Source organism: Aethalodelphis obliquidens, unplaced genomic scaffold, assembly GCF_003676395.1.
Source record: "Aethalodelphis obliquidens isolate GAN/ISIS:26980383/991018 unplaced genomic scaffold, ASM367639v1 scaffold15, whole genome shotgun sequence".
Classification (NCBI taxonomy): Eukaryota; Metazoa; Chordata; class Mammalia; order Artiodactyla; family Delphinidae; genus Aethalodelphis; species Aethalodelphis obliquidens.
In genome coordinates this window covers 26212456-26236559 of record NW_020837959.1, presented here as the reverse complement: position 1 = coordinate 26236559, position 24104 = coordinate 26212456, and the positions used below count along the sequence as shown (strand labels likewise).

General features: G+C 39.6%; 1 protein-coding gene across 18 annotated transcripts in view; it reads right to left on the bottom strand.

Moving 5' to 3' along the window:
• The window catches only part of RBM26 (RNA binding motif protein 26), an 82384-nt gene extending 68207 nt beyond the window's left edge, over positions 1-14177 (bottom strand). For 10 of the 18 annotated variants that reach the window (XM_027116030.1, XM_027116013.1, XM_027116015.1 and 7 more), the window contains exon 1: positions 13691-14177. In XM_027116030.1, coding sequence (XP_026971831.1) covers positions 13691-13761 — 71 coding nt within the window. In that variant the 5' untranslated portion in view covers positions 13762-14177. The remainder of the gene's footprint in view (positions 1-13690) is intronic. The other 8 variants (XM_027116023.1, XM_027116024.1, XM_027116029.1 and 5 more) reach the window with 3 other exon arrangements.
• Between the last annotated feature and the right edge of the window lie 9927 nt (positions 14178-24104).

Genomic DNA, 24104 nt, shown 5'->3' with positions numbered 1-24104 from the left:
CTGTTGCAAAGCAGAATTCTTTATTTCTGTTACAGTTTTCATTTCTAGGTTTTTCCATTAAGCTCTTTTTAATAGCTTCCGTGTATTAGCTGAAGTTCCCCATATCTTTATGCATGCTGTCCACATGTTCAAATAAATTCTTTAGCATTTTTATCATAGTTATTTTAAAGTCCTTGACTAATAATTCTATTATTTGAGTCATCTCTGGGTATGTTTCCATTGACTATTTCTTCTCATGTGGATCTTATTTTCTTACTATTTTGTGTTCCTTGTTATTTGATCTTATGTTGAACGTTTTGTGTAAAAGAACACTGAGGTGAATGGAGACTGAAGTAAATAAGATTTACCTTCAGTAAATGCCATGCCCTTTCGTCAGGCCACTAGAGTGGAGTCACTTGTTCTGTAATTGACATGGTTTGGGCTTTGTAAGAAGCTTTAGTTTGATTCAGTTCACCACTGGCTTCAAATGTTTTGAGGGCATGATCAGGATTTTCCCTTTCATAAAAACTGGAATCTCAGCATTAACAAGATTCTGGATACTTGCCTGTGCTTTACCTCCAGGCTCCAAGCTTTTGAAACTAAAAGAAAAATATAAAACCAATGACATAAAGAGGGAAAGGCCAGCAAACTAAATTCAAAGTAGGAAAAAAGGAAATAATAAAAATATAATATTGAAACAGAAAACAATCAACAAAGCTAATACTGTTCTTGGAAATGATGAATAAAATTGATAAACTTAGCAAAACTGGTCAATAAAAGAGTAATATTACCAACGTCAGGTATAATTTTTAAAAGGGGAGGGGGAGCATCACAATAGATTCTAGTCATTATATGAATAGTAAGGCAACAACAGAAACAACTCTATGTCAATAAATCTGGCAACTTAAAAGGAAAATCCTTGAAAAACATAAATTACCAAAAGTGACACAAGAAGAAACAGAATACCTAAACAGACCTACACCTATTAAAGAAACTGATTTCGTAATAAAAAGTCCATTTCACAACAAAATCTTCAGTTTCAGATGGCTTCATCAGTGAAGTCTACCAAACATTTTAAAGAAAAAATAAAATGCAGATAGCCCTCATAAACAAAACCAAAACCTCTTAACAAAATATTAGCAAATCAAATCTGGTAATATGTATAAAAACGATAATACATCATGACCAAGCAGGGTTTATCTCCCGAATGCAAGGCTGGCTTAACATTTGAAAACCAATCCATGTAATACACGATATTAACAGAAAAAGAGAGAAAACCCTTATGATCATCTCAATAAATGTAGACAAAAGAATTTGACAAATTCAATACCTTTTCATGACAAAAACACTCTGCAAAGTAAGAATAAAAGAGAATTTCCTCAAGCTGGTATTTAAAAGGCAGTTATAAAAAACATCTAGGGATTCCCTGCTGGCGCTGTGGTTGAGAGTCCACCTGCCAATGCAAGGGACACGGGTTCGTGCCCCGGTCCGGGAAGATCCCACATGCCGCGGAGCGGCTAGGCCCGTAAGCCATGCCCGCTAAGCCTGCGTGTCCGGAGCCTGTGCTCCGCAACGGAAGAGGCCACAACAGTGAGAGGCCTGCGTACCGCAAAAAAAAAAAAAAAAAAAAATCTAGCACTGAGGACTTCCCTGGTAGTCCAGTGGTAAAGAATCTGCCTTCCAATGCAGGGGACATAGGTTCGATCCCTGGTCGGGGAACTAAGACCCCACATGCTGCAGGGCAACTAAGCCCGCACACCACAACGATTGAGCTCGCACGCCACAACTAAAGAGCCCATGCGCCCTGGAGCCCGCACAACACAACTAGAGAGAGAAAACCCGCAGGCCACAACTAGACAGAAGCCTGCACGCCAAAACAAAAGATCCCTCATGCCTCAACAAAGATCCCGCGTGCTGCAACTAAGACCTGACACGGCCAAAAAAAACAATCTAGCACTAACATCAGTTAATACTGAAACATTAAGTCTCTCTCCCCTAAGAATGAGACAAAACAAGAATGTCCACTCTTACCACATCAATTAACTTGTACTGTCTGTCGTTCCTAACCAGTTCAGTAAGAAATGAAGGCATAAAAAATCAGAAAGTAAAACTGTCATTAATCACAGATGACATGACTGGTAAAAGAAATTCCAAAGAATCTATAAAATAGCTACTATAACTAATAAGTGTACTTAGAAAGTTGCAGAATAAGGTCAATATGCAAAAATCAATCATATTTCATAAATAACAAAGAAAATTGAAAAATTAAATTTTAAAATGATTTTATAAAACATCACATACCCAGCGAAAAAAATCTAACAAAAGATTTACAAGGACTCCACACGGAGAGCTACAAAACATTGCCAGGAGAAATTAAGCTTGAATAAATGGAGAGATTACCACATTCATCAACTGGAAGACTAAATATTATGAAGATGTTCTTTCTTCTAAAATTGATCTCTACATTCAACACATCCCTATCAACAATCACACAGGCTTTCTTGCAGAAACTGAAAGGCTGATTCTCATCTTTATAGGGAAATGCCAAGAAGCCAGCATAACTCAATCTTTTAAAAGGACAAACTAGGAGGACTTATATAACCTGATTTTAAAACTTATTATAAAGGCAGTTGGCTTTAGACAGTGTGGTATAAGCATCATAATAAATAAATATCACTGGACGAAGACAGAGTCCAGAAATAGACTCATATATAGTTAATCATCAACCAACATGCCAAATATCATTGGACCAAGACAGAATCCAGAAATAGACTTATACATAACTTAATTATCAACCAACGTGCCAAGTCACCCAATGGGAAAAGGAATGTCTTTTTAGGAACCATTTCTGGAAAACTTAATATACTTACTAAAGAAAAAAAAGGAGCCATTTAGCCCTATCTCATTCCACATCCATTTTTGTTTGTTTGTTTTTCGTTTCTTGACTCCAAACAGCCTTGAGCCAGGGCAGCCAGTGCTTGTCTGGGAGTCCTTCTGAGTGCCTCTGAACGAAATGAGCTTTGGCAGCTGCTGGGGACTCAGGGAAGAGGCTGCTCCTGGCCAGGGTCAACCTGCCACAGGAATAGACTACTGGGCTGGCTCACCAAAACCGATACCAAACGCAAGTTCGTTTGCCTGAGAGACACACAGTTAGGCCAAACAAACCAAAATGTCGGAGTCTGGCACTGAGAAACGATTACTGCAGGGCCAAGTAAGAACAGGTGGCTTGTGCTCAAAAAACCCAAACTCCTCCATATGCATTTTTTTTAATTCATTTGAGATGAACAGACCTAAACATAAAACCAAGAGGCAGAAAATTTCTAGAACATAGAATATCTTTATGATGTTGGAGGAGATAAAGCCTTCTTAGACACAAAGGGCACTAACCATAAAAGAAAAATAAATTGGACTTAATAAAAATTAAAAATTTCTGCTCATGAAATGACATCATTATACAATAGTCCCCCCTTATCCATGGGGGAAATATGTTTCAAGACACCCACTGGGAGGGGGGGTGTGAAACCAGTGAAACCACAAATACACCCTATATACACTACATTTTTTCCCACACAGATATACCTATGATAAAGTTTAATATGTAAATTAGTCACAGTAAGAGATTAACAACAATAATAAAATAGAACAATTATAACAATATACTGGAATAAAAGTTATGTAAGTGTAGTTTCTCTCTCCTCCTTTCAAAATACTTTAGTACAAATTGAATGCCTTTTCCATCTTAAGCATTTATCACACACTGTTGCTGCAACTTTTTTGCAATTTGAAGTGTGACAGCAAAACCAGAAAGAATTTTTTTCCTTCTTCACAATTTCACAGAAGATTCATTCTTACTGTAAATCTCAGTAACTTCAGTACTGAATTTTTTCTTTCCTTATCAAGTCGAGAATTTTCACCTTTTCGCTTAAAGGAAGCACTTTATGGCTTCTCTTTGGTATATCCACACTGCCAGCGTCACTGCTCTCGCGTGTTGTGGTCATTGTTAAGTAAAATAAGGGTTACTTGAGCACAAGTGCTGCAATACCATGAGAGCTGACCTGATAACCAGGACAGCTACTAAGTGACTAACAGGTGGGATATGCTGGACAAAGGATTAATTCACATCTCAGGCAGGACAGTGCAAGATTTCATCATGCTACTCAGAACAGCATGCAATTTAAAACTTATAAATTGTTTACTTCTGGAATTTTCCATTTAATATTTTCAAACAGCAGCTCATCACAGGTAACTGAAACCACAGAAAGCAAAAGCACAGGTAAGGGGGGACTACTGTATAAAAGTCACAGAGTGGGGAAAAAATCTGCAGTACATGTATTGTATATGAATAAAGAGCTCCTATAAGTCAACAATAAAAGACAGCCCAATTTTAAAAATAAGCAAGACTTAGATACTTTACAAAAGATATGACAGTCAATAAGCACATGGAAAGGTCCTCTATAGCCTTAGTCATCAGGAAAATGCAAATTAAAACCATAAAGAGAATTAAACTGTCAGTCCAAAAAAGGAAAGATGCCATTTTATACTCACTCTAAAGGTTTAAAAACAAACAACAAAAAAAAAACCCTTGACAATACTAAATATTGCTGCGGATATGGAGCAACTGGAACTCTCATAAATCACAGGTAGCAACAATTAGGCAGTTTCTTATAATAGAAAACATACATCTATCTACCCTATGATCTAGCAAATATCCTCCTAGGTATTTACCCAAAAAAAATATTTCCACAAAGACTTGAATAAGAATATTCATAGCAGCCACATTCATAATGCCAAAGTTAGAAAGTAGATGCCTTTGTTGGAGAGGGAAAGAAAAACCCAGAAAGAGGCACAAGAGAATGTTCCAGAGAATGTTCTAGATCCTGTTTTATACGGTGATTACATAGGCATATATAACTGTCAAAACTTATGCAACTGAGCTTCCCTGGTGGTGCAGTGGTTGAGAATCTGCCTGCCAATGCAGGGGACACAGGTTCGAGCCCTGGTCTGGGAAGATGCCACATGCCACGGAGCAACTAGGCCCGTGAGCCGCAACTACTGAGCCTGCACGTCTGGAGCCTGTGCTCCCAACAAGAGAGGCCGCGATAGTGAGAGGCCCAATCACTGCGATGAAGAGTGGCCCCTGCTTGCCCCAACTAGAGAAAGCCCTTGCACAGAAACGAAGACCCAACACAGCCAAAAATAAATAAAATTAATAAATAAATTAAAATTTTAAAAAATAAAAAAGAATCTGCCAAAAAAAAACCTTATGCAACTAATGTTTATGTTAAGTATAAATTGACACATGATAGATATATACACCATAGTACTATTTTTTCAGTAAATCAATAAAGGCTGGTTAAATAAATTATGGTACACACGTTACATTAAAATGCCATGCAACCGTTAAAAAGGTGGCAAGTCTCTTATGTATTATATTGAATGACCTCCAAGTATGAAACCAGTTATATAAAAAAAGAGAAAAATATATATAAACATATTTGCTTGTACATAAGCAAAATATCGCAGTAAGAACCAATGAGTAACATATCTCCAACATACTCCATTGTTTCATATACACACAAAATACTAAATATAACCCTAAGTTAAAAATAAACTTTTACCTATTTCAGAAGTTACAATCTGTAAACTGAAAAGGATTTTCCCACAGAAACAAGGTGGTAGGAGGGTAGTGAGTAAGTCTAGTAGGAAGCATTTACCATCCACTCGTTTCACTCATTCTCTATTCTCTGGGACTAAGGGAGCAGGAGGAAGAAAAAAAATTCCTAGAAGCCTACATTTAGCTCAAGTTTGAGTTATTCATTCTCAATATGTACACACCAAACACTGTAATATCTTATTTTCCATTTTGTTCATAATACTATCCCTATATCTTGATTTATGCATGTAAAATAATTCATTTGAAAAGAACTGTAAGCCAAAGAAAAGGAATTGCTAAAATAGACAGAAAATGCTAAATGCATTTTAACTACTCATCACTCAGATGGAAAACCCAACTAAGGTTGCAGCAGTAAAATGTGGTAATGAAGGTCATGAAAAATATTTTAGCCAATAATTAATTACAGAAAAACTCTTCTACCAGCTGTAAAATTCATCAGACTAGAATTACCATACATAATTTTTTGTGCAGCTCCATGGAGGTGCGCAATCTAGCATACAGCAGCATTCACTAATACTTTAATGAGTAAATGTTAATAATCTTCAGTGTCCTTTCCCCCTTAAAAAAATCACTTAAGCTTTAGTAAATTTGAAACTGCTGAAAGGTAAAAATAAAGCAAAACAGGCCCTGAGATTAGTAAATCTTCAAATTGCTCACTTATCTGCTTCTCTGAAATAAAAGTTTTACACAAATGCCTCTTCTCTCTTAAGTCATGGGTGCACAAAATAGAAATTTCAACTAATGCATTTGAAACTCAGATGCACACCCCACACATGGCATTGTGCTGGGTGCTCACACAGAACAGGAGAACGCTTAACCTTAAGATTTGGAGTTTATTTTCAAGGACCTTAGACTCTTAACAGTACCCTTAAAACAAGTAAGAATTAACTACTGAACAAGTTTGCAAGTGATGAGTACAAACTAGAGCTAGGAGAGGAGAGTCATGGAGGAGAGTCACTGCTTCCAACTGGATAGATGATAAATGGCTTTCTGGAAGAACTGGAATCACACTTGACCTTTGATTTCAACATATAAAAAAGAAATGGAGAAAGGCAGTACATGATAATGCACAACAAAGCTCTGGAATATAAGTGTCTTGTTTTTAATCCTGTCTCTATCATTTATAAGCTATGAATGAAGTGTATTACTTAATCTTCCTAAGAGTCAACTTCTTCATCCTTAAAATTGGTATAACAGAACCTAGCTCACATACAATGAATGCACAAGCATTAGCAAATAGCACTCAATGAAGTAGAAGCACTTACCTTCTACTTGAGGGGAAAAGGACAGTATGACCAATGTGATAAAGAATCAGAATGTAAAGTTCAGTTTTGCTGAAATTAAGACTTGCATAAAAAGTAGGAAGATATAAACTGGAAAGATAATTTGAAACAGACATTAGAGTCCTGAAAACCAAGTTAAAAAGTATGCAATTAATTACTTAGGAGTCCTGAAGATTTTGATCTAACAATAGGATATAAACAAGTTGGGCATCCAGGCCAGAAGAACTGGAAGAGAGAAAAAGACTGGAGATAGGGAGGTCTGTTAGGAAACAAACTGCAATGGTTTAGATAAGGAGTGAAGAGTCCCCTACTGAGCACTGTCATTAGTAAGAATTATTAAAAGAAAGAGACAGAACCCAATGACCAACTCGAATGGGAGAAAAGAAATGAAGGGAGAAGAAGCCAAAAAAATGAAACTTCAAGCCCAGATAATTTGGAGAAATGAAATGGAAATAAGTGAACTTTTTATTTTCAGAAACATACAATAGTTTGAAGTTCAGATGAGAGGATCAGGTACAGAGCTAGCAATCGGAGTTAAGAGCTTAAACCTTTGAAGTGGTTAAGCCTAAACATAATTGTGTGAAAAATAAATGCATACAGGTATGTGTTGGAAAAGCTCTAAAATTCAAATGCAAATGTGTATATGCAATATCCTGGGGAAAACAGTCTTTAATCAAACTTTCAAAGCATCTACAACACACAAAGTTTTTAAAAACCACAGGCACGTATTACAATGGAAACCATCATAGGAATGAATGTGAATGAGGGAGCAGGAGTAGAATGATTAAGAAAAAAAAGTCTTGGGAACAGAACTAAGAATAATACAATTCAAAGGCAAGAAAAAGAACTTAAGAAGATAGGAATGATTTGAGAAGAGAACCAAAATATTATGGATCCAAGGCATGAGAAGTTTAAAAAAAAGAAAAAGGCAGCTATCAACACTGTCTAATGTTATATACAGAGGTCAAAGAATTAAAATTTATACAAAGTATTTACATTTAATAAACAAATTCATTGGTAACATTGAGGTAAGCAATTTTGGTTGAATACAAGTAGCAAGAAACTATATTACAGGCATTAAGAAGTAAATGGCTGGGGCAAATGAGTGAAAAATTAAAGGCTGACTACTGTTTCAAGATTTAACACTGACAGGAAAAGAAAGCTAGCAAAGTGACTAGAAGTATGATTTAACTTTTTGTTTTATTTTTTGCTATTGTTGCTAAGCTTTTCTTCCTTAAGGAATGGGAGACTGACTCTGTGCCCAAAGGAGTCTAGAAAAAAAAAGATCAAGGGAGGGAAACAGGTATAAAGTTCAGAAATAACAAGATCACCTTTCAGCTCTTCTTGTAAAACTGGAACAAAAATAAATTTTAATGTGGTAAGAAAGGTTTAATAACAAGCGTGGGTGAAGAGGAAAAGACTACAAAAACTCTAGGTTTCTTTCTTAAACTCTAAAGCACTGATAACCATGATGCTTTAGAACTTTGTTCCTTTACAATAGCAGCTACTACTCCAAAAATGTAATAGTAAAAAAGTGTATACGGCTTCCCTGGTGGCGCAGTAGTTGAGAGTCTGCCTGCCGATGCAGGGGACACGCGTTCGTGCCCCGGTCCGGGAGGATCCCACATGCCGCGGAGCGGCTGCGCCCGTGAGCCACGGCCACTGAGCCTGCGCGCCCGGAGCCTGTGCTCCGCAACGGGAGAGGCCACAGCAGTGAGAGGCCCACGTACCGCAAAAAAAAAAAAAAAAAAACTGTATATATACACACACACAGAGTAATAGGAAACAATACATTGTATTGTGTTGTAGTAAATTAAGAACAAGGCTCCAGAGTCAAAAACTTGAGTTTAAATCACTGTTTAGTCACATGTAAAAGCTGTGACTCCGGGCAAGTATCTCAACTTCATGCTCTAGTGCCTCGGGGTCATCACTTGCAAAATGGAGGTACAGTATTTACCTCACAGAACTTGAAATACAAAACTTTAACAATGTGTTCAAATGTTAATGGTAGCAATAATAGTAATGTAACCTATTTGTGTTTAATCAATCCGGTATTTAAGAAAGGAGGGAAGGGCTAGGCTCTTTAAAATGTCTCATTTAATCCTTTCAACTACAGAAAGAAACAAGTATAATTCTCCCTATCACACCAACAAGGAAAAGGGAGGTTCATTTGCCTAGATTACTCAGTTAATAAGTGGCAGAGCTGAGATGTGAACACTGGTCTATGTGGACACAAAAATGTTTTCTTTCCACTACACAATGCTACCTCCACAGCACTACATAGTAGCAGGAGCACAAAACTAGGCGTTTTGTTCTTTACTACTAAACTCAACAAAATCTGGGCACATCATTAAGTCCATCTGTCTCTCAATTTTATTTTCTGAAAAATTAAGGGGTTTGATTAGATTTTGAGGTTTCCCCTAAACTAAAAATAATCCATGATTTTATTAAATCACCACATTCAGTGATGTGTAAACTCAGAAAAAGTTTTAAAATACAGCAGAAAACCTCTTCTGTTTAAAAAAACAAAAAAAACATCGAAAGAAGATAGCTTAATTCTTTTCCAGGACTGCACATTATGAAAAAGAAATCAATGTAAAAGGGAAGACCAACATCTAATTTTATTATTAGCATGCATGACTAAGCAAATGTTTGGGAGAACAAAAACATCAAGTATTTCAAGATGACAATTTTAACACCTGTATTTTCAATAAATTATGAAAAAAACTCAGAATCTTGATATACCTACAGACCTTATAATCAAATAAAATACAGATTTACCAACTTTTATTTCATGTTGAAACTGCAACCAGGTTGACTTTTTTTTTTTTCTTAATGTCCGTATGAAAACTTTCCTCCCCTAAAACCCTTCACTGGCTTCCCACTACCCTTCAATGACATCCCAAATCCTTAAAATGACTCAAGAGTCTCGTGCGATCTGGCTCCTCTCTCTGGAGCTATCCACTGGCTCTTTTTTCAGTTTCTTTCAATTCCTCCAAGACACCTCTTTTTCCCTTTATTTTAGGGCCTTCATACCATCTGTCCTCTAAAACCTTGCTGTCACAGCTCTCCATTCCCATCCTTTTGCCCCAGCAAACTGCTCTTCATCCATCCCGGTTGAGATGAAATATTATCATGCCAGGAAAGCCTTTCTTGACCTCCCAGACATATACTTTGACAGCATTCTGGATTTATAACACTCACTAGTCTTATGGTTACTTGTTCACCATCGGTCTTCCGTGCTAAGCGGTAAACAATATGAAGATGGTCATTTCATGTCATGTTTCCTACTATTTCCCCAATATCTAACACACTGCTTAGCACAGAGTAGATTAAGTGCTCAATAAATATGTGCTGAATTAATACATTTAAACTACGAGGCAAGTCCAAAACCATCAGATACTTTACTAGCACAAATAGCTAAAAAAGTTCTATACACGTTTCGAGTTCTGTCTTATCCTTTGTGCTTCATATGGTCCTGCCTCAAATAGGTGCTATATGGCAATTACGAAGTAAAGCAAAAAAATCTCTTTAGATAACAAATACATCTTCAAGTTTCACAAAACCAAGGTGAGAAACCATAGATCTTAAATAACTGTAATCAGCGTTAAAAGTCATCTAAAAGAATGCACCTGAGGGGCTTCCCTGGTGGCGCAGTGATTGAGAGTCTGCCTGCTAATGCAGGGGACACAGGTTCGAGCCCTGGTCTGGGAGGATCCCACATGCCGTGGAGCAACTGGGCCCGTGAGCCACAACTACTGAGCCTGCGTGTTCGGAGCCTGTGCTCCACAACAAAAGAGGCCACGATAGTGAGAGGCCCAAGCACTGTGATGAATAGTGGCCCCCACTTGCCGCAACTAGAAAAAGCCCTTGCACAGAAACGAAGACCCAACACAGCAAAAATAAATAAATTAACGTCAGATGCAGGCTTGTTAAAAAAAAAAAAAAAAAGTATTCACCTGAAATGCAATTAAAGGGACAGGAACTTGGATAAGGGCTCATTTTTACCACAGTAGTGTACATTATAAAAGGACCAATCCTAGCTCCTATCACTGTCTAGGTTCTACAAGTAGTGCTTTATTCCAGCAGTAATGACTGCACTGCTACAGTCATCTGAGTAGGCTATATGATACCCGAAGATGCTTTATTAAAACTCAAGAAAAATTACAAGCAAAGTAGCTATAATCTTCAATTAGTGAAAAAAAAAAGGAAATGGTAATAAAGCTGATAAGTAATTTGAGAATTGAATGCTTAAAAAAGGGAATGCTAATTTTTTTTTTTTTTTTTTTTTTTTTGCGGTACGCGGGCCTCTCACTGTTGTGGCCTCTCCCACTGCGGAGCACAGGCTCCAGACGCGCAGGCTCAGCGGCCATGGCTCATGGGCCCAGCCGCTCCACGGCATGTGGGATCTTCCCGGACCGGGGCACGACCCCGTGTCACCTGCATCGGCAGGCATACTCTCAACCACTGCGCCACCAGGGAAGCCCCGGGAATGCTATTTTAACTCAAAACATTCTTCTAAGTTTTCTGTTCACCGAACACTTATTGAGTGCTAATTACAAACCAGGCAGTGTTCAAAGATTTTCTTAACACATACTCATTATTTTCCCCATTTTAGACATGAGGAAGGAGGCACTGAGCTAAGTAACTTACCTAGTATCATACAGCTGGTTAAGTGGCAGAGGCAGAATTCAAAGGCAGCCATTCTGGCTCCAGGGTTCTCCCTCTCAACCACTATTACTACACTCCTGCCTACTCCCTCTCTCCAATCCACTTAAACAAGGCTTCTATCCATACCACCCTACTCCAGTGAAACTTTTCACTTAGTTCACCAATGACTTCTACCTTGACAAACCTAAGGGCCACTAATCTGCCTCCACCTTTTTCATCCATTATGCAGTATCACATCAAGTTGACAACCCTCCTCTTTTGTCATACGTTTGTTTCATTAGTGACATGTATCCCAATTTTCTTCCTACCTCAGACCTGGACTCTCTTCGCTTCCCTATCTACACATTCTTCCTCAGAAACTTCCCAGTCTCACGGCTTTAAACACTATCTGCATGACTCCAAATATTTCTAGTCCTGGCCTGAGTTCTAGACTCATAACCAACTACTTATTTGACATCTCACTTAGGTATATAATACCTTACACTTAATGATAAAAACCAACCAACCTACTCTTCTCCCCTCAACCTGTTCTCTCCAACACGGATTCAGTTGCTTAGGCTAACTTCTTAGTTATCACCCTTGACTTCCCTTTCCCTTATCTCTCACACCCAATCGATCAGCAAGTTCTACCAGATCTATTCATTAAACATATTTAGTTCTGTCTCCACTATCACTCTAATGCAAACTATCTACAGCTCTGCCTACAACGTCCTTCAGAATGGTCTCCTTACTTCTCTTCTTGACCCCTTAACCTCCACAAAGCAGGCAGAGTTAAAACAAAATCAAATCAATCCCTGCCTGCTTTAAATCATCTAATGTCTTCCCATTATAGTTTAAATTAAATCCTAGCTCTTGACCACAGCCTAGAAGATCCTACATGATTTGGCCCCTGCATACTTCTCAAACTTCACAACCTTCCATCCTCTCCCCCATCACAAGGTTCCCTGCAGCCACAACTGCCTGCTTTCTCCTCCCAGATCACACCGTGATCATTTCCACTACAGAGGCTTTGCACTCGCTGTTCCTTCTGTAAGGAGCATTCTCTCTCCAGACTTTTACACAGTTACTTCTGTTCCTTAGGTGTTGCTCAAATGTCACCTCCTCTGAGAGACCTTCTAATCACTCTTTTACATGATTCTCTACTGTTACAATCATCATTACTCTTATTACCTGAAATTACCTTATTTACTTGTTTATTATGTCTTACTGATTTTGGAATTTAAAAACTTTAGCCCTGACCCTCCCACAGTACATAGAAGGAGCCTAATAAATTTATTAAATGAATGGATATTCCCCATTGTATTTTAAGCTGTTTATTGTAAATCAACCAATTTTGATAAAACACTTGGCCCATATTTTGCGTGTATTAAAAGATAAATCCTTAAAACACTCAATTTTTCCAATCTAATGCATTTCAGCACTCTGAACCCCCTCAAACACACACATGCACAGAGTCCACCTATAGAAACCTACTTAAAACTGCTAAATAGTCCATATGGATAGATTGCATTTTCTTCCTCCAAGCTAACAAACGTGTAGGTGGGAAAGGGGAATTTTACTGGGCACCTTAGCACCTGTTACATCTTCAGTTAACAGAGGTGCTGATGAGCCAGACAGCACATGGGAGACATGGCCTTTCTTTCAGGGATTGTATGTAGGTAAAACCTGAGTGGCTGAGACAAGAACTGTTCTAATCCGTAATAAGGGCTATTCACCTCATTTAAAGAAACAAAAATAGTCTAGTGGACAGCGGATTATGCTCGGATTCACCAGAAGAAACTGATCTGGGGGCCCTGGGCAAATACGAGTTGTGTGTGTAGGTTGTTGGGGTCGGTCTACAAATAACGGGAAAACAAGAGGAAGAGACATTGGTTTAAGAACCAACTCAGCGATAAGGTAAAGGTCAGCTCAGGCTCCCAGGCGTATTCTGAACCTGGGAACGAGGGTGGTAGAGGAGGAGAAAACACAGAGCCCTGGGACCTGCGTTCACCGCTTCGGCCTCCACGGAAGGCACTTGAGGCAACCGTGAGGCCACCTATCTCCCACTTCCACCCCTGCAAGGAAATAGCCCCCGGATACTCACATGGGCTCGAGAGTCTTGCTGAGCCAGGACTTGAGGGCCTCGAAGTTTTCAATGATCATTTTAGAAACCATCCACAGCGGCCCAGAGGCCCGTCACACTAGTCCGCCCGCCCAGGTCGCGGTCGCTACAGCCGCCGCTGCCCCCGCCCCCTCCTCCGCGCGCCGCCCGCGTGGGCCGCGGTGGGAGGCGCCGGTGGCAGGCTCCCGCGAGCCCCGATGGGCCAACAGCTCCGGGGGGACGGCCGCAGGCCGCGAGTCCACGGGGTGCCAGGAACTTCCCCTCCCCGGACCCCGGCCCCGGCTGAGGCAGCGACTGTTTGCCCGGGCCCTCCCCCTTCTCTCCACCCCAGCGAATCTTCCTGGACCAGAGCGCGACACGCTCCTAGACCCGTGCTTTCTCTCAGCTTTGAGACCAGGTGCTGGCTGGCAACGCAGAAGAGGCAAAAGTGAAGAAAGCGAAGACGAAGGGCAGCTGAATGGGAACGTTTCGGGGGGTCTTCCCGGCTCCCAGCACCCCCAAGAAGATGGCTGCCGATAAATCTCGCGAGAATTGTTGAAGTGTCGCGGTGACTCCCGGGGCCTGCTGGGAAGAGACGTAAGATCAGCGGAGAGCGCGCTAGGCAAGTTCGGCGAGTTTTGCGTCTTTGCGTGGTTTGTGGGCCCTTTGCTTTTTCACGCCTTGATTCTCTTAAGAAATAAAAGCTTTATTTTTTTTTGCAAGGAGGGAAAGGCCGCTGATTTCAGAATCAGCGGGAACCCCAGCCCGTTCTCTGTAACTGACGGCGTGGCGCATCGGCTGGAACGACCGACGGGAGCGCTTCTCTGAGAGCGTCCACTCGGATGTGGCGGGATGCAGGCGACCTGGGGATTACAGGTGTGCTGCGCTGTGCTGCCTCCTCCGTTTACCTCAGGGTCCTGCAGTACTATATTCTGCATGTGCTGTGGACAAGATTGGGAAGAACGGGCTGGTCTAATATAACGCACTGAGACTGCCAGAGGCTTACTTAAGTCTTGTCCAGAATTACTCGACTTCATGCATGGGCAGAGCACTAATGACCTAGGGATTCCTTCAACCCTTGACAGTTCTGAAATAGTTTCCAAACATCTGAAACTTTCGGACTTTTCCCCAGCCAGAAAGGAGATGAGTGTTTGTGGTTTTGGGGGGTTTTTTTGTGTTTTTTTAGTGTTAGTGTTTTTAATTCCCTCCGTTTAGAGCCGATTCAGCCCCAGATAGGGAAATTACATAATATCAAAAGAGAGCCTTCATATCAGCATCCTAAATAAAGTAACTTCCTTTCTCCTGGGTAGTTAAATAAGTTTGATTCCTGCCTCAGTTGTTCTATTTGCTATTATTTACTTCCATTAAGGTACTAGGTGGAATTTTACAAAAAGTCTAGTGCCTGTTAACTGTAATGAAAATAATTCACAATATAGACATTTAAAGTAGAACAATAAAAAGCTTTTTATGGCAGACACAGTGGTAGACTAAATTGTTAAGAACTCTGAGTTTATAATTTGCTAGAGTGAAGTGTCCTTAAGCACTAAGTGGAAAAGATTTGATAAAGTCAGAAAAGCTTGACATTTGTTTTAAAATATAGCATATAAAGTAGTATGCAAATTAGAAGGCTGCTACTGATTAACCAGGTGTTAATTAACAAGTGATTTAGCTAAGTGAAATAAGCTGGATGCAAAAGGGCAGCTATTCTGTGTTTCCACTTATGTGAGGTACCTAGAGTGGCCAAACCCCTAGAGACAGAAAAATAGAATTTTTATCAACTTGTTATCACTTAGTTGCCAGGGGCAAGAGGGGTAGGGGAGAATGGGGAGCTATTTTTTAATGAGTAAAGAATTTCAGTTTGGGATGATGAGAAAGTTCTAGAGATAAGCGGTGTTGATGGTTGCACAATAATGTGAGTGTTGTGAACTGTACACTTAAAAATGGTTAAAGTGAGGGCTTCCCTGGTGGCTCAGTGGTTGAGAGTCCGCCTGCCGATGCAGGGGACACGGGTTTGTGCCCCAGTCCGGGAAGATCCCACATGCCGCGGAGCGGCTGGGCCCATGAGCCATGGCCGCTGGGCCTGCGCGTCCGGAGGCTCTGCTCCGCAACAGGAGAGGCCGCAACAGTGAGAGGCCCGTGTACCGCAAAAAAAAAAAAAAAAAGGTTAAAATGGTAAATTTTTGTATATTTTGCCACAATAAAAAAATGATTTATAAATTTAATATTGCTAGGGAAAATGTAAAATCCTAATTGTTTAGCCTGCCTGTTTAATAGCCTTGCCGCGGACTGACTCCACCAGTTTTCAACCTCATCACCAACTGTTGGGTAACTCTGGCTCTGCACTCCAGCTAATCATCATTCTTCTGTTAAATGCTATATAATCCACGGAAACAGATTTGCTCACCTTTCCCTCCTCCAAACATTTATTCACATCATTTCCACAGGGAATGCTTCCACTTACTTCTTTCTCTGGCTATTCAAACCTTGCCCATCCTTCTCTCTCAGTACCACTACTACTGTATTTTTGAATCCTTCCTTATTTTTCCTAAACAATAGTAACAGGCTTTTAATTTCTCTGCCTCTTAGCTGCTCCCTTATCAGTTCATCTTCAGTTGCCTTCATCATCATTGCCTTTAATAGCAGTTATTGTAAAATTTGGATCTAATCATGTTAGTTCCCTGCTTAAAATCTTCATCAACTTCCACATTGTCTTCAGGATAAAAAATCTACATTCTTCTTTAACATCTATAAAGGACCTTTTAAAATCAAACTCTTCCTATATGCCTTAGAAACTTCTTTCACTGCCTTTCAGCCTTCGCTTCAGCCACCCTGAACTATTTCATGCTCCTTGAAAGAGGTGTGTTCTCTCACTAAACTGATCCATTGCAAAATGTGTTTCCCTCCCTTACACTTGAATCCTACCCGTCCATTAAATTCAGTGCATACAGCATCACCTTTAGAAAACCATCCTTGACTTCCCTGCTCTAAAGCAGGAGTCCCTCTGAGGTTTTATGACATCAGCCTGTGCTTGCATCTATTGTAACACTCATTGCTTTATTTTTGCAATTATCTGATTATCTGTTCATTAGTAGACTATGGTTTTGAATCTCCTGTTCCATGCACAGCCCCTGATATATACAGTCATTTCTCAATTTTTTGAATGATCAAATGAAGCCCTGCCACTTCCAGGAAATCTTCCCTGAACAATGTAGCTGATAGCAATCTCTTCCACCTCTAAATCCTTAGTTACAGTGCTTGTTATCACTCCACGACTAGTCATCAGTGCTTCCTAGCATGATTCTCTTTCTTAACTATTATCATTTATCCCTCATCACTTCAGTGCTTCATCCTCTTTGGCTTTGTCTTCAGAGGTGATAATTAGCTAATGTGATAAGCAGTGCAACTAAGAAAAGACTAAAACAACCCCCATAGATTACTTTATGTATTCAGTAACAAACATTTCAGAATGTCCATTATTAGGTTACCTCCTTAACATTTTCCAACATACCATGTTCCTTCAAAGCCCTGTGACTTTGTTAGCGCTGTTCCTTTTGCCTGGAATGACTTTCCTTATAGCTCAAATACCAGATGCCCTAGGCAAAGGTTGTTGCCTCTTGGTTCTTACCTGTAGAATAGGAGTTAAAACGTCTTATTTAGTTTTTCATCTGTCTAACTAGATTATGAGCTCTTTAAGGACTAGGACTCAAGTTGATTCCTGTTTGTTCTTTCTGCACGTAGCACAGTGTGTGGAACTCAGAAATGTTTGTTGAAGGGTATAAGAAGGAAGTAGAGGCAGGGGAAATATTTTCGATAGGCAAGTCATAATGATATACCTCCCAGTAGGCCTCCATCTCCTTATAGTTTACTTAGCTGCCCTGATCCTAGGAATATTCTCTAGAGTATACTTAACTCCTCCTTAGGTTCTTCCAGTTCTCTCACCTAGCTGGTGGAGACAGTCTTATTACTCTCAGTGGTGCTTTGGGGGTCTTGATTAAACACTTAGCCTGTATTTCAACATCACAAACATATTCTGTATTTTTTCTTCTATTGTATAGTCAGTACTCTGTCCCGAGAATCACGTTTAGGTCTTTATTCTCTCTGGCATACATGCCTTTATTTGGTGTAAGGTGGGGATCTAGCCTATTTTTTCTCCAAACAGCAAGCCAATTCTTCTCTATAATTCTACTGAACAGTCTCTCCCTTCCCCATTGATTTTCAATGCCACCTTTATCATATATTCATATTTCCATTTATGTATGGCTCTGGTTCTGACCTCTTTTTCAGTTGGTCTCTTTGTCCATGATGACGCCAGTACCATGTTGTTTTTATTAACCATTGTCTTATAGACTGTCTTAATATGTAATAGTGAAAAATCCCTCCCCTTTGCTCTTGTCTTTCAAATTTGACTTAGCTAACTGTGAACCCTTGGTCTACTGAATACTTCCTAGAACAAGATTGTTGAGCTTAGCAAAAAAAAAAAGGATCCTTTATTGAATTTATAGATTAATTTGGGTTGAATTGGCATCCTGTGTCGCAGTCACAGGTACTTTGCTCAGATCTACTTTCGAGAAAGGACTCGCTGCCGAAGGCATGTAGTTAGCTGACAGCCTTCAGTCATTAACTTCTTCTGGGTTCACCTCAGCTTCCAAGCTGAAGTTACACTATTTTCAGGGCTACCCCTCTCTCCCATGCCCATCCTCAACTAAAGATTGAGTAAGGCATAGTGTAAGGACCTAATGTCAACATTAGGATGACAGAGGCTTTTTCAGGCCTGCATGGCAGTCTGATGGCTCCCCCTGCCTAATCCTACTTTCTCCCTTTCTCTTTCACAAATGCTATCCTCCAGTAAACCTTTTGTACTTCTAACTCCACCTCAACATCTACGTCCTAGAGAACCTAACCTATGACACAAGTCATCTGATTCATTCTATTTTTATAAATATTTTTTAAATTATAGTTAATAAAATCTAACCGTCCCTTCTGGCCCAATTACTTCTTTGAAACCATCCTTAGCCACCTTCATTTAATATGATGTCTCTCAGGACATACATTCTAACAAACCTTTGACTTTCTATGGCCATCATTGATTTAGCCCCTATCGTTTTATTTTTTAATGCACATATACTTTATCCCCTGTGGCCTCTTTAGTACCTTGTTTCATCAGTTACTTCCTTTTCTCATGTTTGCAACTCTTGTACTCTGTTGGGTCTTTCCAATTCATCACTCAACGAATGTTTACTGAAGGTCGGCTCTGTTTCAGATATACTACTACTTGCTGAGAATACAGTATGGACAAACAAGGCATGGTATCTGCCCTATGGAGCTTATAGCCTAATTTAGAAAGGGAGACATTTAACGGAAAATCATATAGGAAAATTTTTTTAAATTTTTGTAATTAAATTTTAATACAAATTATATTAGGTATTATGAAAGAAAATAGAGAGAAATATGAACCATGATAACAATTTAGACTGGAAAGACTCAAGCATGGCTTCTCTTAGAATATAGTGTTTAAATGGTTAAGAAAGGGAGTAATGAGTAGAAGTTAGCCATGTGAAACAAAATAGAGACAGACATAAGGCAGACATAATAGCTTGTGGGGTGTTCAAGGCAGACATAATAGCTTGTGGGGTGTTCCAGAGGTAAGGAAGAGCTAGGCTCTTAAAGAAAGCCAGAGAGGTAGGAGGGTATCAAGTTAGGGGGAAACATGGCTGTAGGTCAAATTACGTAAACAAGAGCCACATTAAGATTTTTGAACTAGATTTTATTTAAAATATGATACACAACCATTGAAAAGTTTTTCAGTATGACAGGATGAATTGAAAACATGAACATATGTACATACTTCTTTTAAAAGAAAAAGCTTAATTAAATTTGGGAATTTTTAAATAAAAACAGAAGGGAGGCAAATCACTTTTAACATAATAATGCCAGGATTTTTATTTCGCTAGAAGTGAATCAAGAGCTGGACTTCCCTGGTGGCGCAGTGGTTAAGAATCCGCCCGCCAATGCAGGGGACATGGGTTCGAGCCCTGGTCCGCGAAGATCCGACATGCCCCAGAGCGACTAAGCCCGTGCACTACAACTACTGAGGCTGCGCTCTAGAGCCCGTGAGCCACAAGGAGAAGCATGCACACTGCAACGGAGAGTAGCCCCTGCTTGCCGCAGCTAGAGAAAGCCTGCACGCAGCAAAGAAGACCCAAAACAGCCAAAAATAAATAAATTTATTTAAAAAAAAAGTGAATCAAGAGCATGTTAATAAAGGGAATACAGTTTTCTCATCTGAGACTAGGCACTGATGACTTGGAAAGAAAAATAATGCTTGCTGTGGTAAGGTATATCTTTAGGTAATTTAAGAGGAAACACTTCAGCAATTGCTGATAGTGTAAATTGGGATCAGAGGACATTCTATCATTTCCCCCTTAATAAGTTCAGAGCACTTCTAGTAAAAAAAGAGTTTGTGGGACAATCACCAGTTCTTCAGTGGGCACTCCATTTATACCTATAATTGCTTATAACGACTCCTATAGCAGTACTTTTATAGAAGGGACCCAAAACAGTATAGAGAAAGAAGACTAGGAGTTGTGCTATTAATACCCCGAGCTCTTTATTTTATTCCACGTAAGGAGAGGAAAATTACTAAACAAACCAAAAAAAAAATGCTGTGCAATAAAAATATAGTGTGAACCACATATGTAATTTTAAGTTTTCTAGTGGTTACTTTTTCAAAAAGTAAAAAAAAGTGAAATTACTTTTAATGATATATTTTCTGTAACTTATCCACAATATTTTCACTTCACTGTGCAATTAATATAAAACTAATTGAGATATTTTACTATGTTGTTGTTACTAAGTCTTTGAAATCTGGCGTGTATTTTTACACTTACAGGTCATCTCAATTCAGACAAGCCGCATCACAAATGCTCAATAGCCACACATTGCTAGTGGCTATGGTACTGAACAGTGCAGCTTTAAAACTTTAGAGGGTGCCTCATGTGGGCATTTAATTGTACTTGATGTCTGTTGTTTCAGTGTTATTGGTCGTTTTCCTCTGCTCAGGTTCTGCCCCCCATAAGAGTGGGCTTGAATTTCAAAAACCCTAATTAAGGTTCTACATCATTACTTTCGTAATAGACAGTTTTGTCCTAAGGCTACTAAGGAAATAAGAACAAAATGTAGAGGTGAACCTTCTTCAAAAGACTGTTTATTCCTTCCGTCTCTTCTATTAGCCATAGTAGTATTAGCCATAAGAGAGGGAAGGAGAGGATAGGGTATACATAGTTTTCTTCTGATTCTTGGCTTGAAGACAAGACAAAGACATCTCCACAATAAATATTTGTTTTTTAAAAAGCAATGGCATGGAATGATATGACAGAGTCCCCAGAGAAGCTTTCTAGGGATCAAATGCATATTACCGTTGTAAATACCTACTTCTCATGGAATACCAAAGTGAAGTTTGTGAATCTGCTCTGCTCTCTCTTGGGATGATTTTCTCGAGCTCTTTTTCCTTACAGTAGCTAGGGAGATATCATATGTAGCATGAAAGATGATCCCCAGGAATCTTGGCTCTCAGTCTAAGCTGTCAGACTCACTTAGGTTATGGTTTTTGTTCTCCAGCGTTCATTCCTTCAACAAATACACACTGAGAGCCTACTGTGTGGGTATGAACTGCTCTAGGCCCTGGAGATACAGATGTAAACAAGACGGGCAAGGTCTTTGCCTTCATGGAACTTGTATTCTAGCCAGTCTATTAGGCCCCCCAGGGATCTTTTTGTTTTCTGGGTCTCCCTACCTTAGTATATTTTTTTAAATGTTTTTTGTTATGGAAAAAATTTTAATGTATCCAAAAGCAGAAAAAAGTATAATCTTTCCTGTCATCCAGGTTTTGCTTTTGTTTTTGTTTTTGTTTTTTGCGGTACGCGGGCCTCACTGTTGTGGCCTCTCCCGTGGCAGAGCACAGGCTTCGGACGCACAGGCTCAGCGGCTATGGCTCACGGGCCCAGCCGCTTGGCGGCACGTGGGATCTTCCCGGACCGGGGCACGAACCCGTGTCCCCTGCATCGGCAGGCGGACTCTCAACCACTGCGCCGCCATGGAAGTCCTGCCGTCCAGTTTTAACAGTAATCAACTCCTGGTCAATTTTATTTCACTGACACTCCATCTTCTCTCCTTAGCCCATTTTAAATTATTTTGACAGATTATCACATCATTTCACTGACAGATGATTTTAATAATGTTACATATTTGATTCTTCTGGAAACTGAGATTTACACCTATCATCATCTGTGGCAGTTTATATAGGAGACTTTGTAAATGTGTGTGTATGTATAAATATGTAATATATGTATACATGCAACATATAGATATATGCATATATATCTTCAAACTCCATCCAATCATTATTTTTTTTTATAACTATTTATTTGTTTGTTTTTGGCTGCATTGGGTGTTCGTTGCTGCACGTGGGCTTTCTCTGGTTGCGGCGAGCGGGAGCTACTTTTCGTTGCGGTGTGCGGGCTTCTCATTACAGTGGCTTCTCTTGTTGTGGAGCACGGGCTCTAGGCACGCGGGCTTCAGTAGCTGTGGCACGTGGGCTCAGTAGTTGTGGCTCGGGGGCTCTAGAGCTCAGGCTCAGTAGTTGTGGCGCACGGGATTAGTTGCTCTGTGGCATGTGGGATCTCCCAGGACCAGGGCTCAAACGTGTGTCCCCTGCATTGATTCTTAACCACTGCGCCACCAGGGAAGCCCCATTATTATTTGAGTCTTCCTCTTAAGTACACCTAGAATCTACTCATTGTCATTCAACCTAGACTATACACTGCAGCAAAGAAATCCATAAAATCCCATTCTAATCATCTCACTACTTAAAACTCTTTATTGACTCCCCATTTCTCAGGCTGAAGAACAAATTTATTTAAAAAAATACCGAACTGAAATTTAGTGTGTTTTATATTAAGCACTGTGCTAAGCACTTTATATTTATTATGTTAATCATCACAGCTTAGCATTTCCATTTTACTGCTGAGGAAATTAAGGCTTTGAGTTGCCCAGTCATATACAGTGAGTGCCCAAGCATGGCAGAGATTGAACCCAGGTCAGTAGACAACAAAGACCACATCTTTTAACTACATCTTTACTAGATCTTTCATTAACTGGTGCTTGCCTAGTTCTCCAGCTTTATCTCTTACCTTTCACACTCTACAGTGCTGCCACACTAAAGTATTTGTAGTTCCCTAAAGAAACAGTAGTGCATGATGCAATAGACAAACTCATATATGCTGAAGTGCCAAAGCAGGAACATGAGTATATTTTTCAGAGAATTCAAGATTTCTTTTAAAGTATTAAACTACACATGATGAGAAAAACCAGAAGGACTTTCCTACATGTATTTTATTTATTTATTTTTAAAACATCTTTATTGGAGTACAATTGCTTTACAATGGTGTGTTAGTTTCTGCTTTATATCAAAGTGAATCAGCTATACATACACATATATCCCCATATCTCCTCCCTCTTGCATCTCCCTCACACCCTCCCTATCCCACCCCTCTAGGTGGACACAAAGTACCAAACTGATCTCCCTGTGCTATGTGGCTGCTTCCCACTATCTACCTATTTTACATTTGATAGTGTATATATGTCCATGCCACTCCCTCACTTCATCCCAGCTTACCCTTCCAACTCCCTGTGTCCTCAAGTCCATTCTCTACGTCTGTATCTTTATTCCTGTCCTGCCCCTAGGTTTTTCAGAGGCATTTTTTCTTTTAGATTCCATATATGTGTGTCAGCATATGGTATATGCATTTTTCTTTCTGACTTACTTCACTCTGTATGACACACTCTAGGTCCATCCACCTCACTACAAATAACTCAATTTTGTTTCTTTTTATGGCTGAGTAATATTCCATTGTATATATGTACCACATTTTCTTTATCCATTCATCTGTCGATGGACACTTAGGGTGCTTCCATGTCCTGGCTATTGTAAATAGTGCTGCAATGAACATTGGGGTGCATGTAGCTTTTTAAATAATGGTTTTCTCAGGGTATATGCCCAGGAGTGGGACTGCTAGGTCGTATGGTAGGTCTATTTTTAGTTTTTTAAAGACCTCCATACTGTTCTCCATAGTGGATGTATCAATTTACATTCCACCAACAGTGCAAGAGGATTCCCTTTTCTCCACACCCTCTCCAGCATTTATTGTTTGTAGATTTTTTGATGATGGCCATTCTGACCGGTGTGAGGGGATACCTCATTAGTTTTGATTTGCATTTCTCTAATGATTAGTGAAGTTGCGCATTCTTTCATGTGTTTGTTGGCAATCTGTATATCTTCTTTGGAGAAATGTCTGTGTAGGTCTGCCCATTTTTGGATTGGGTGTTTTGTTTTTTTGATATTGAGCTGCATGAGCTGCTT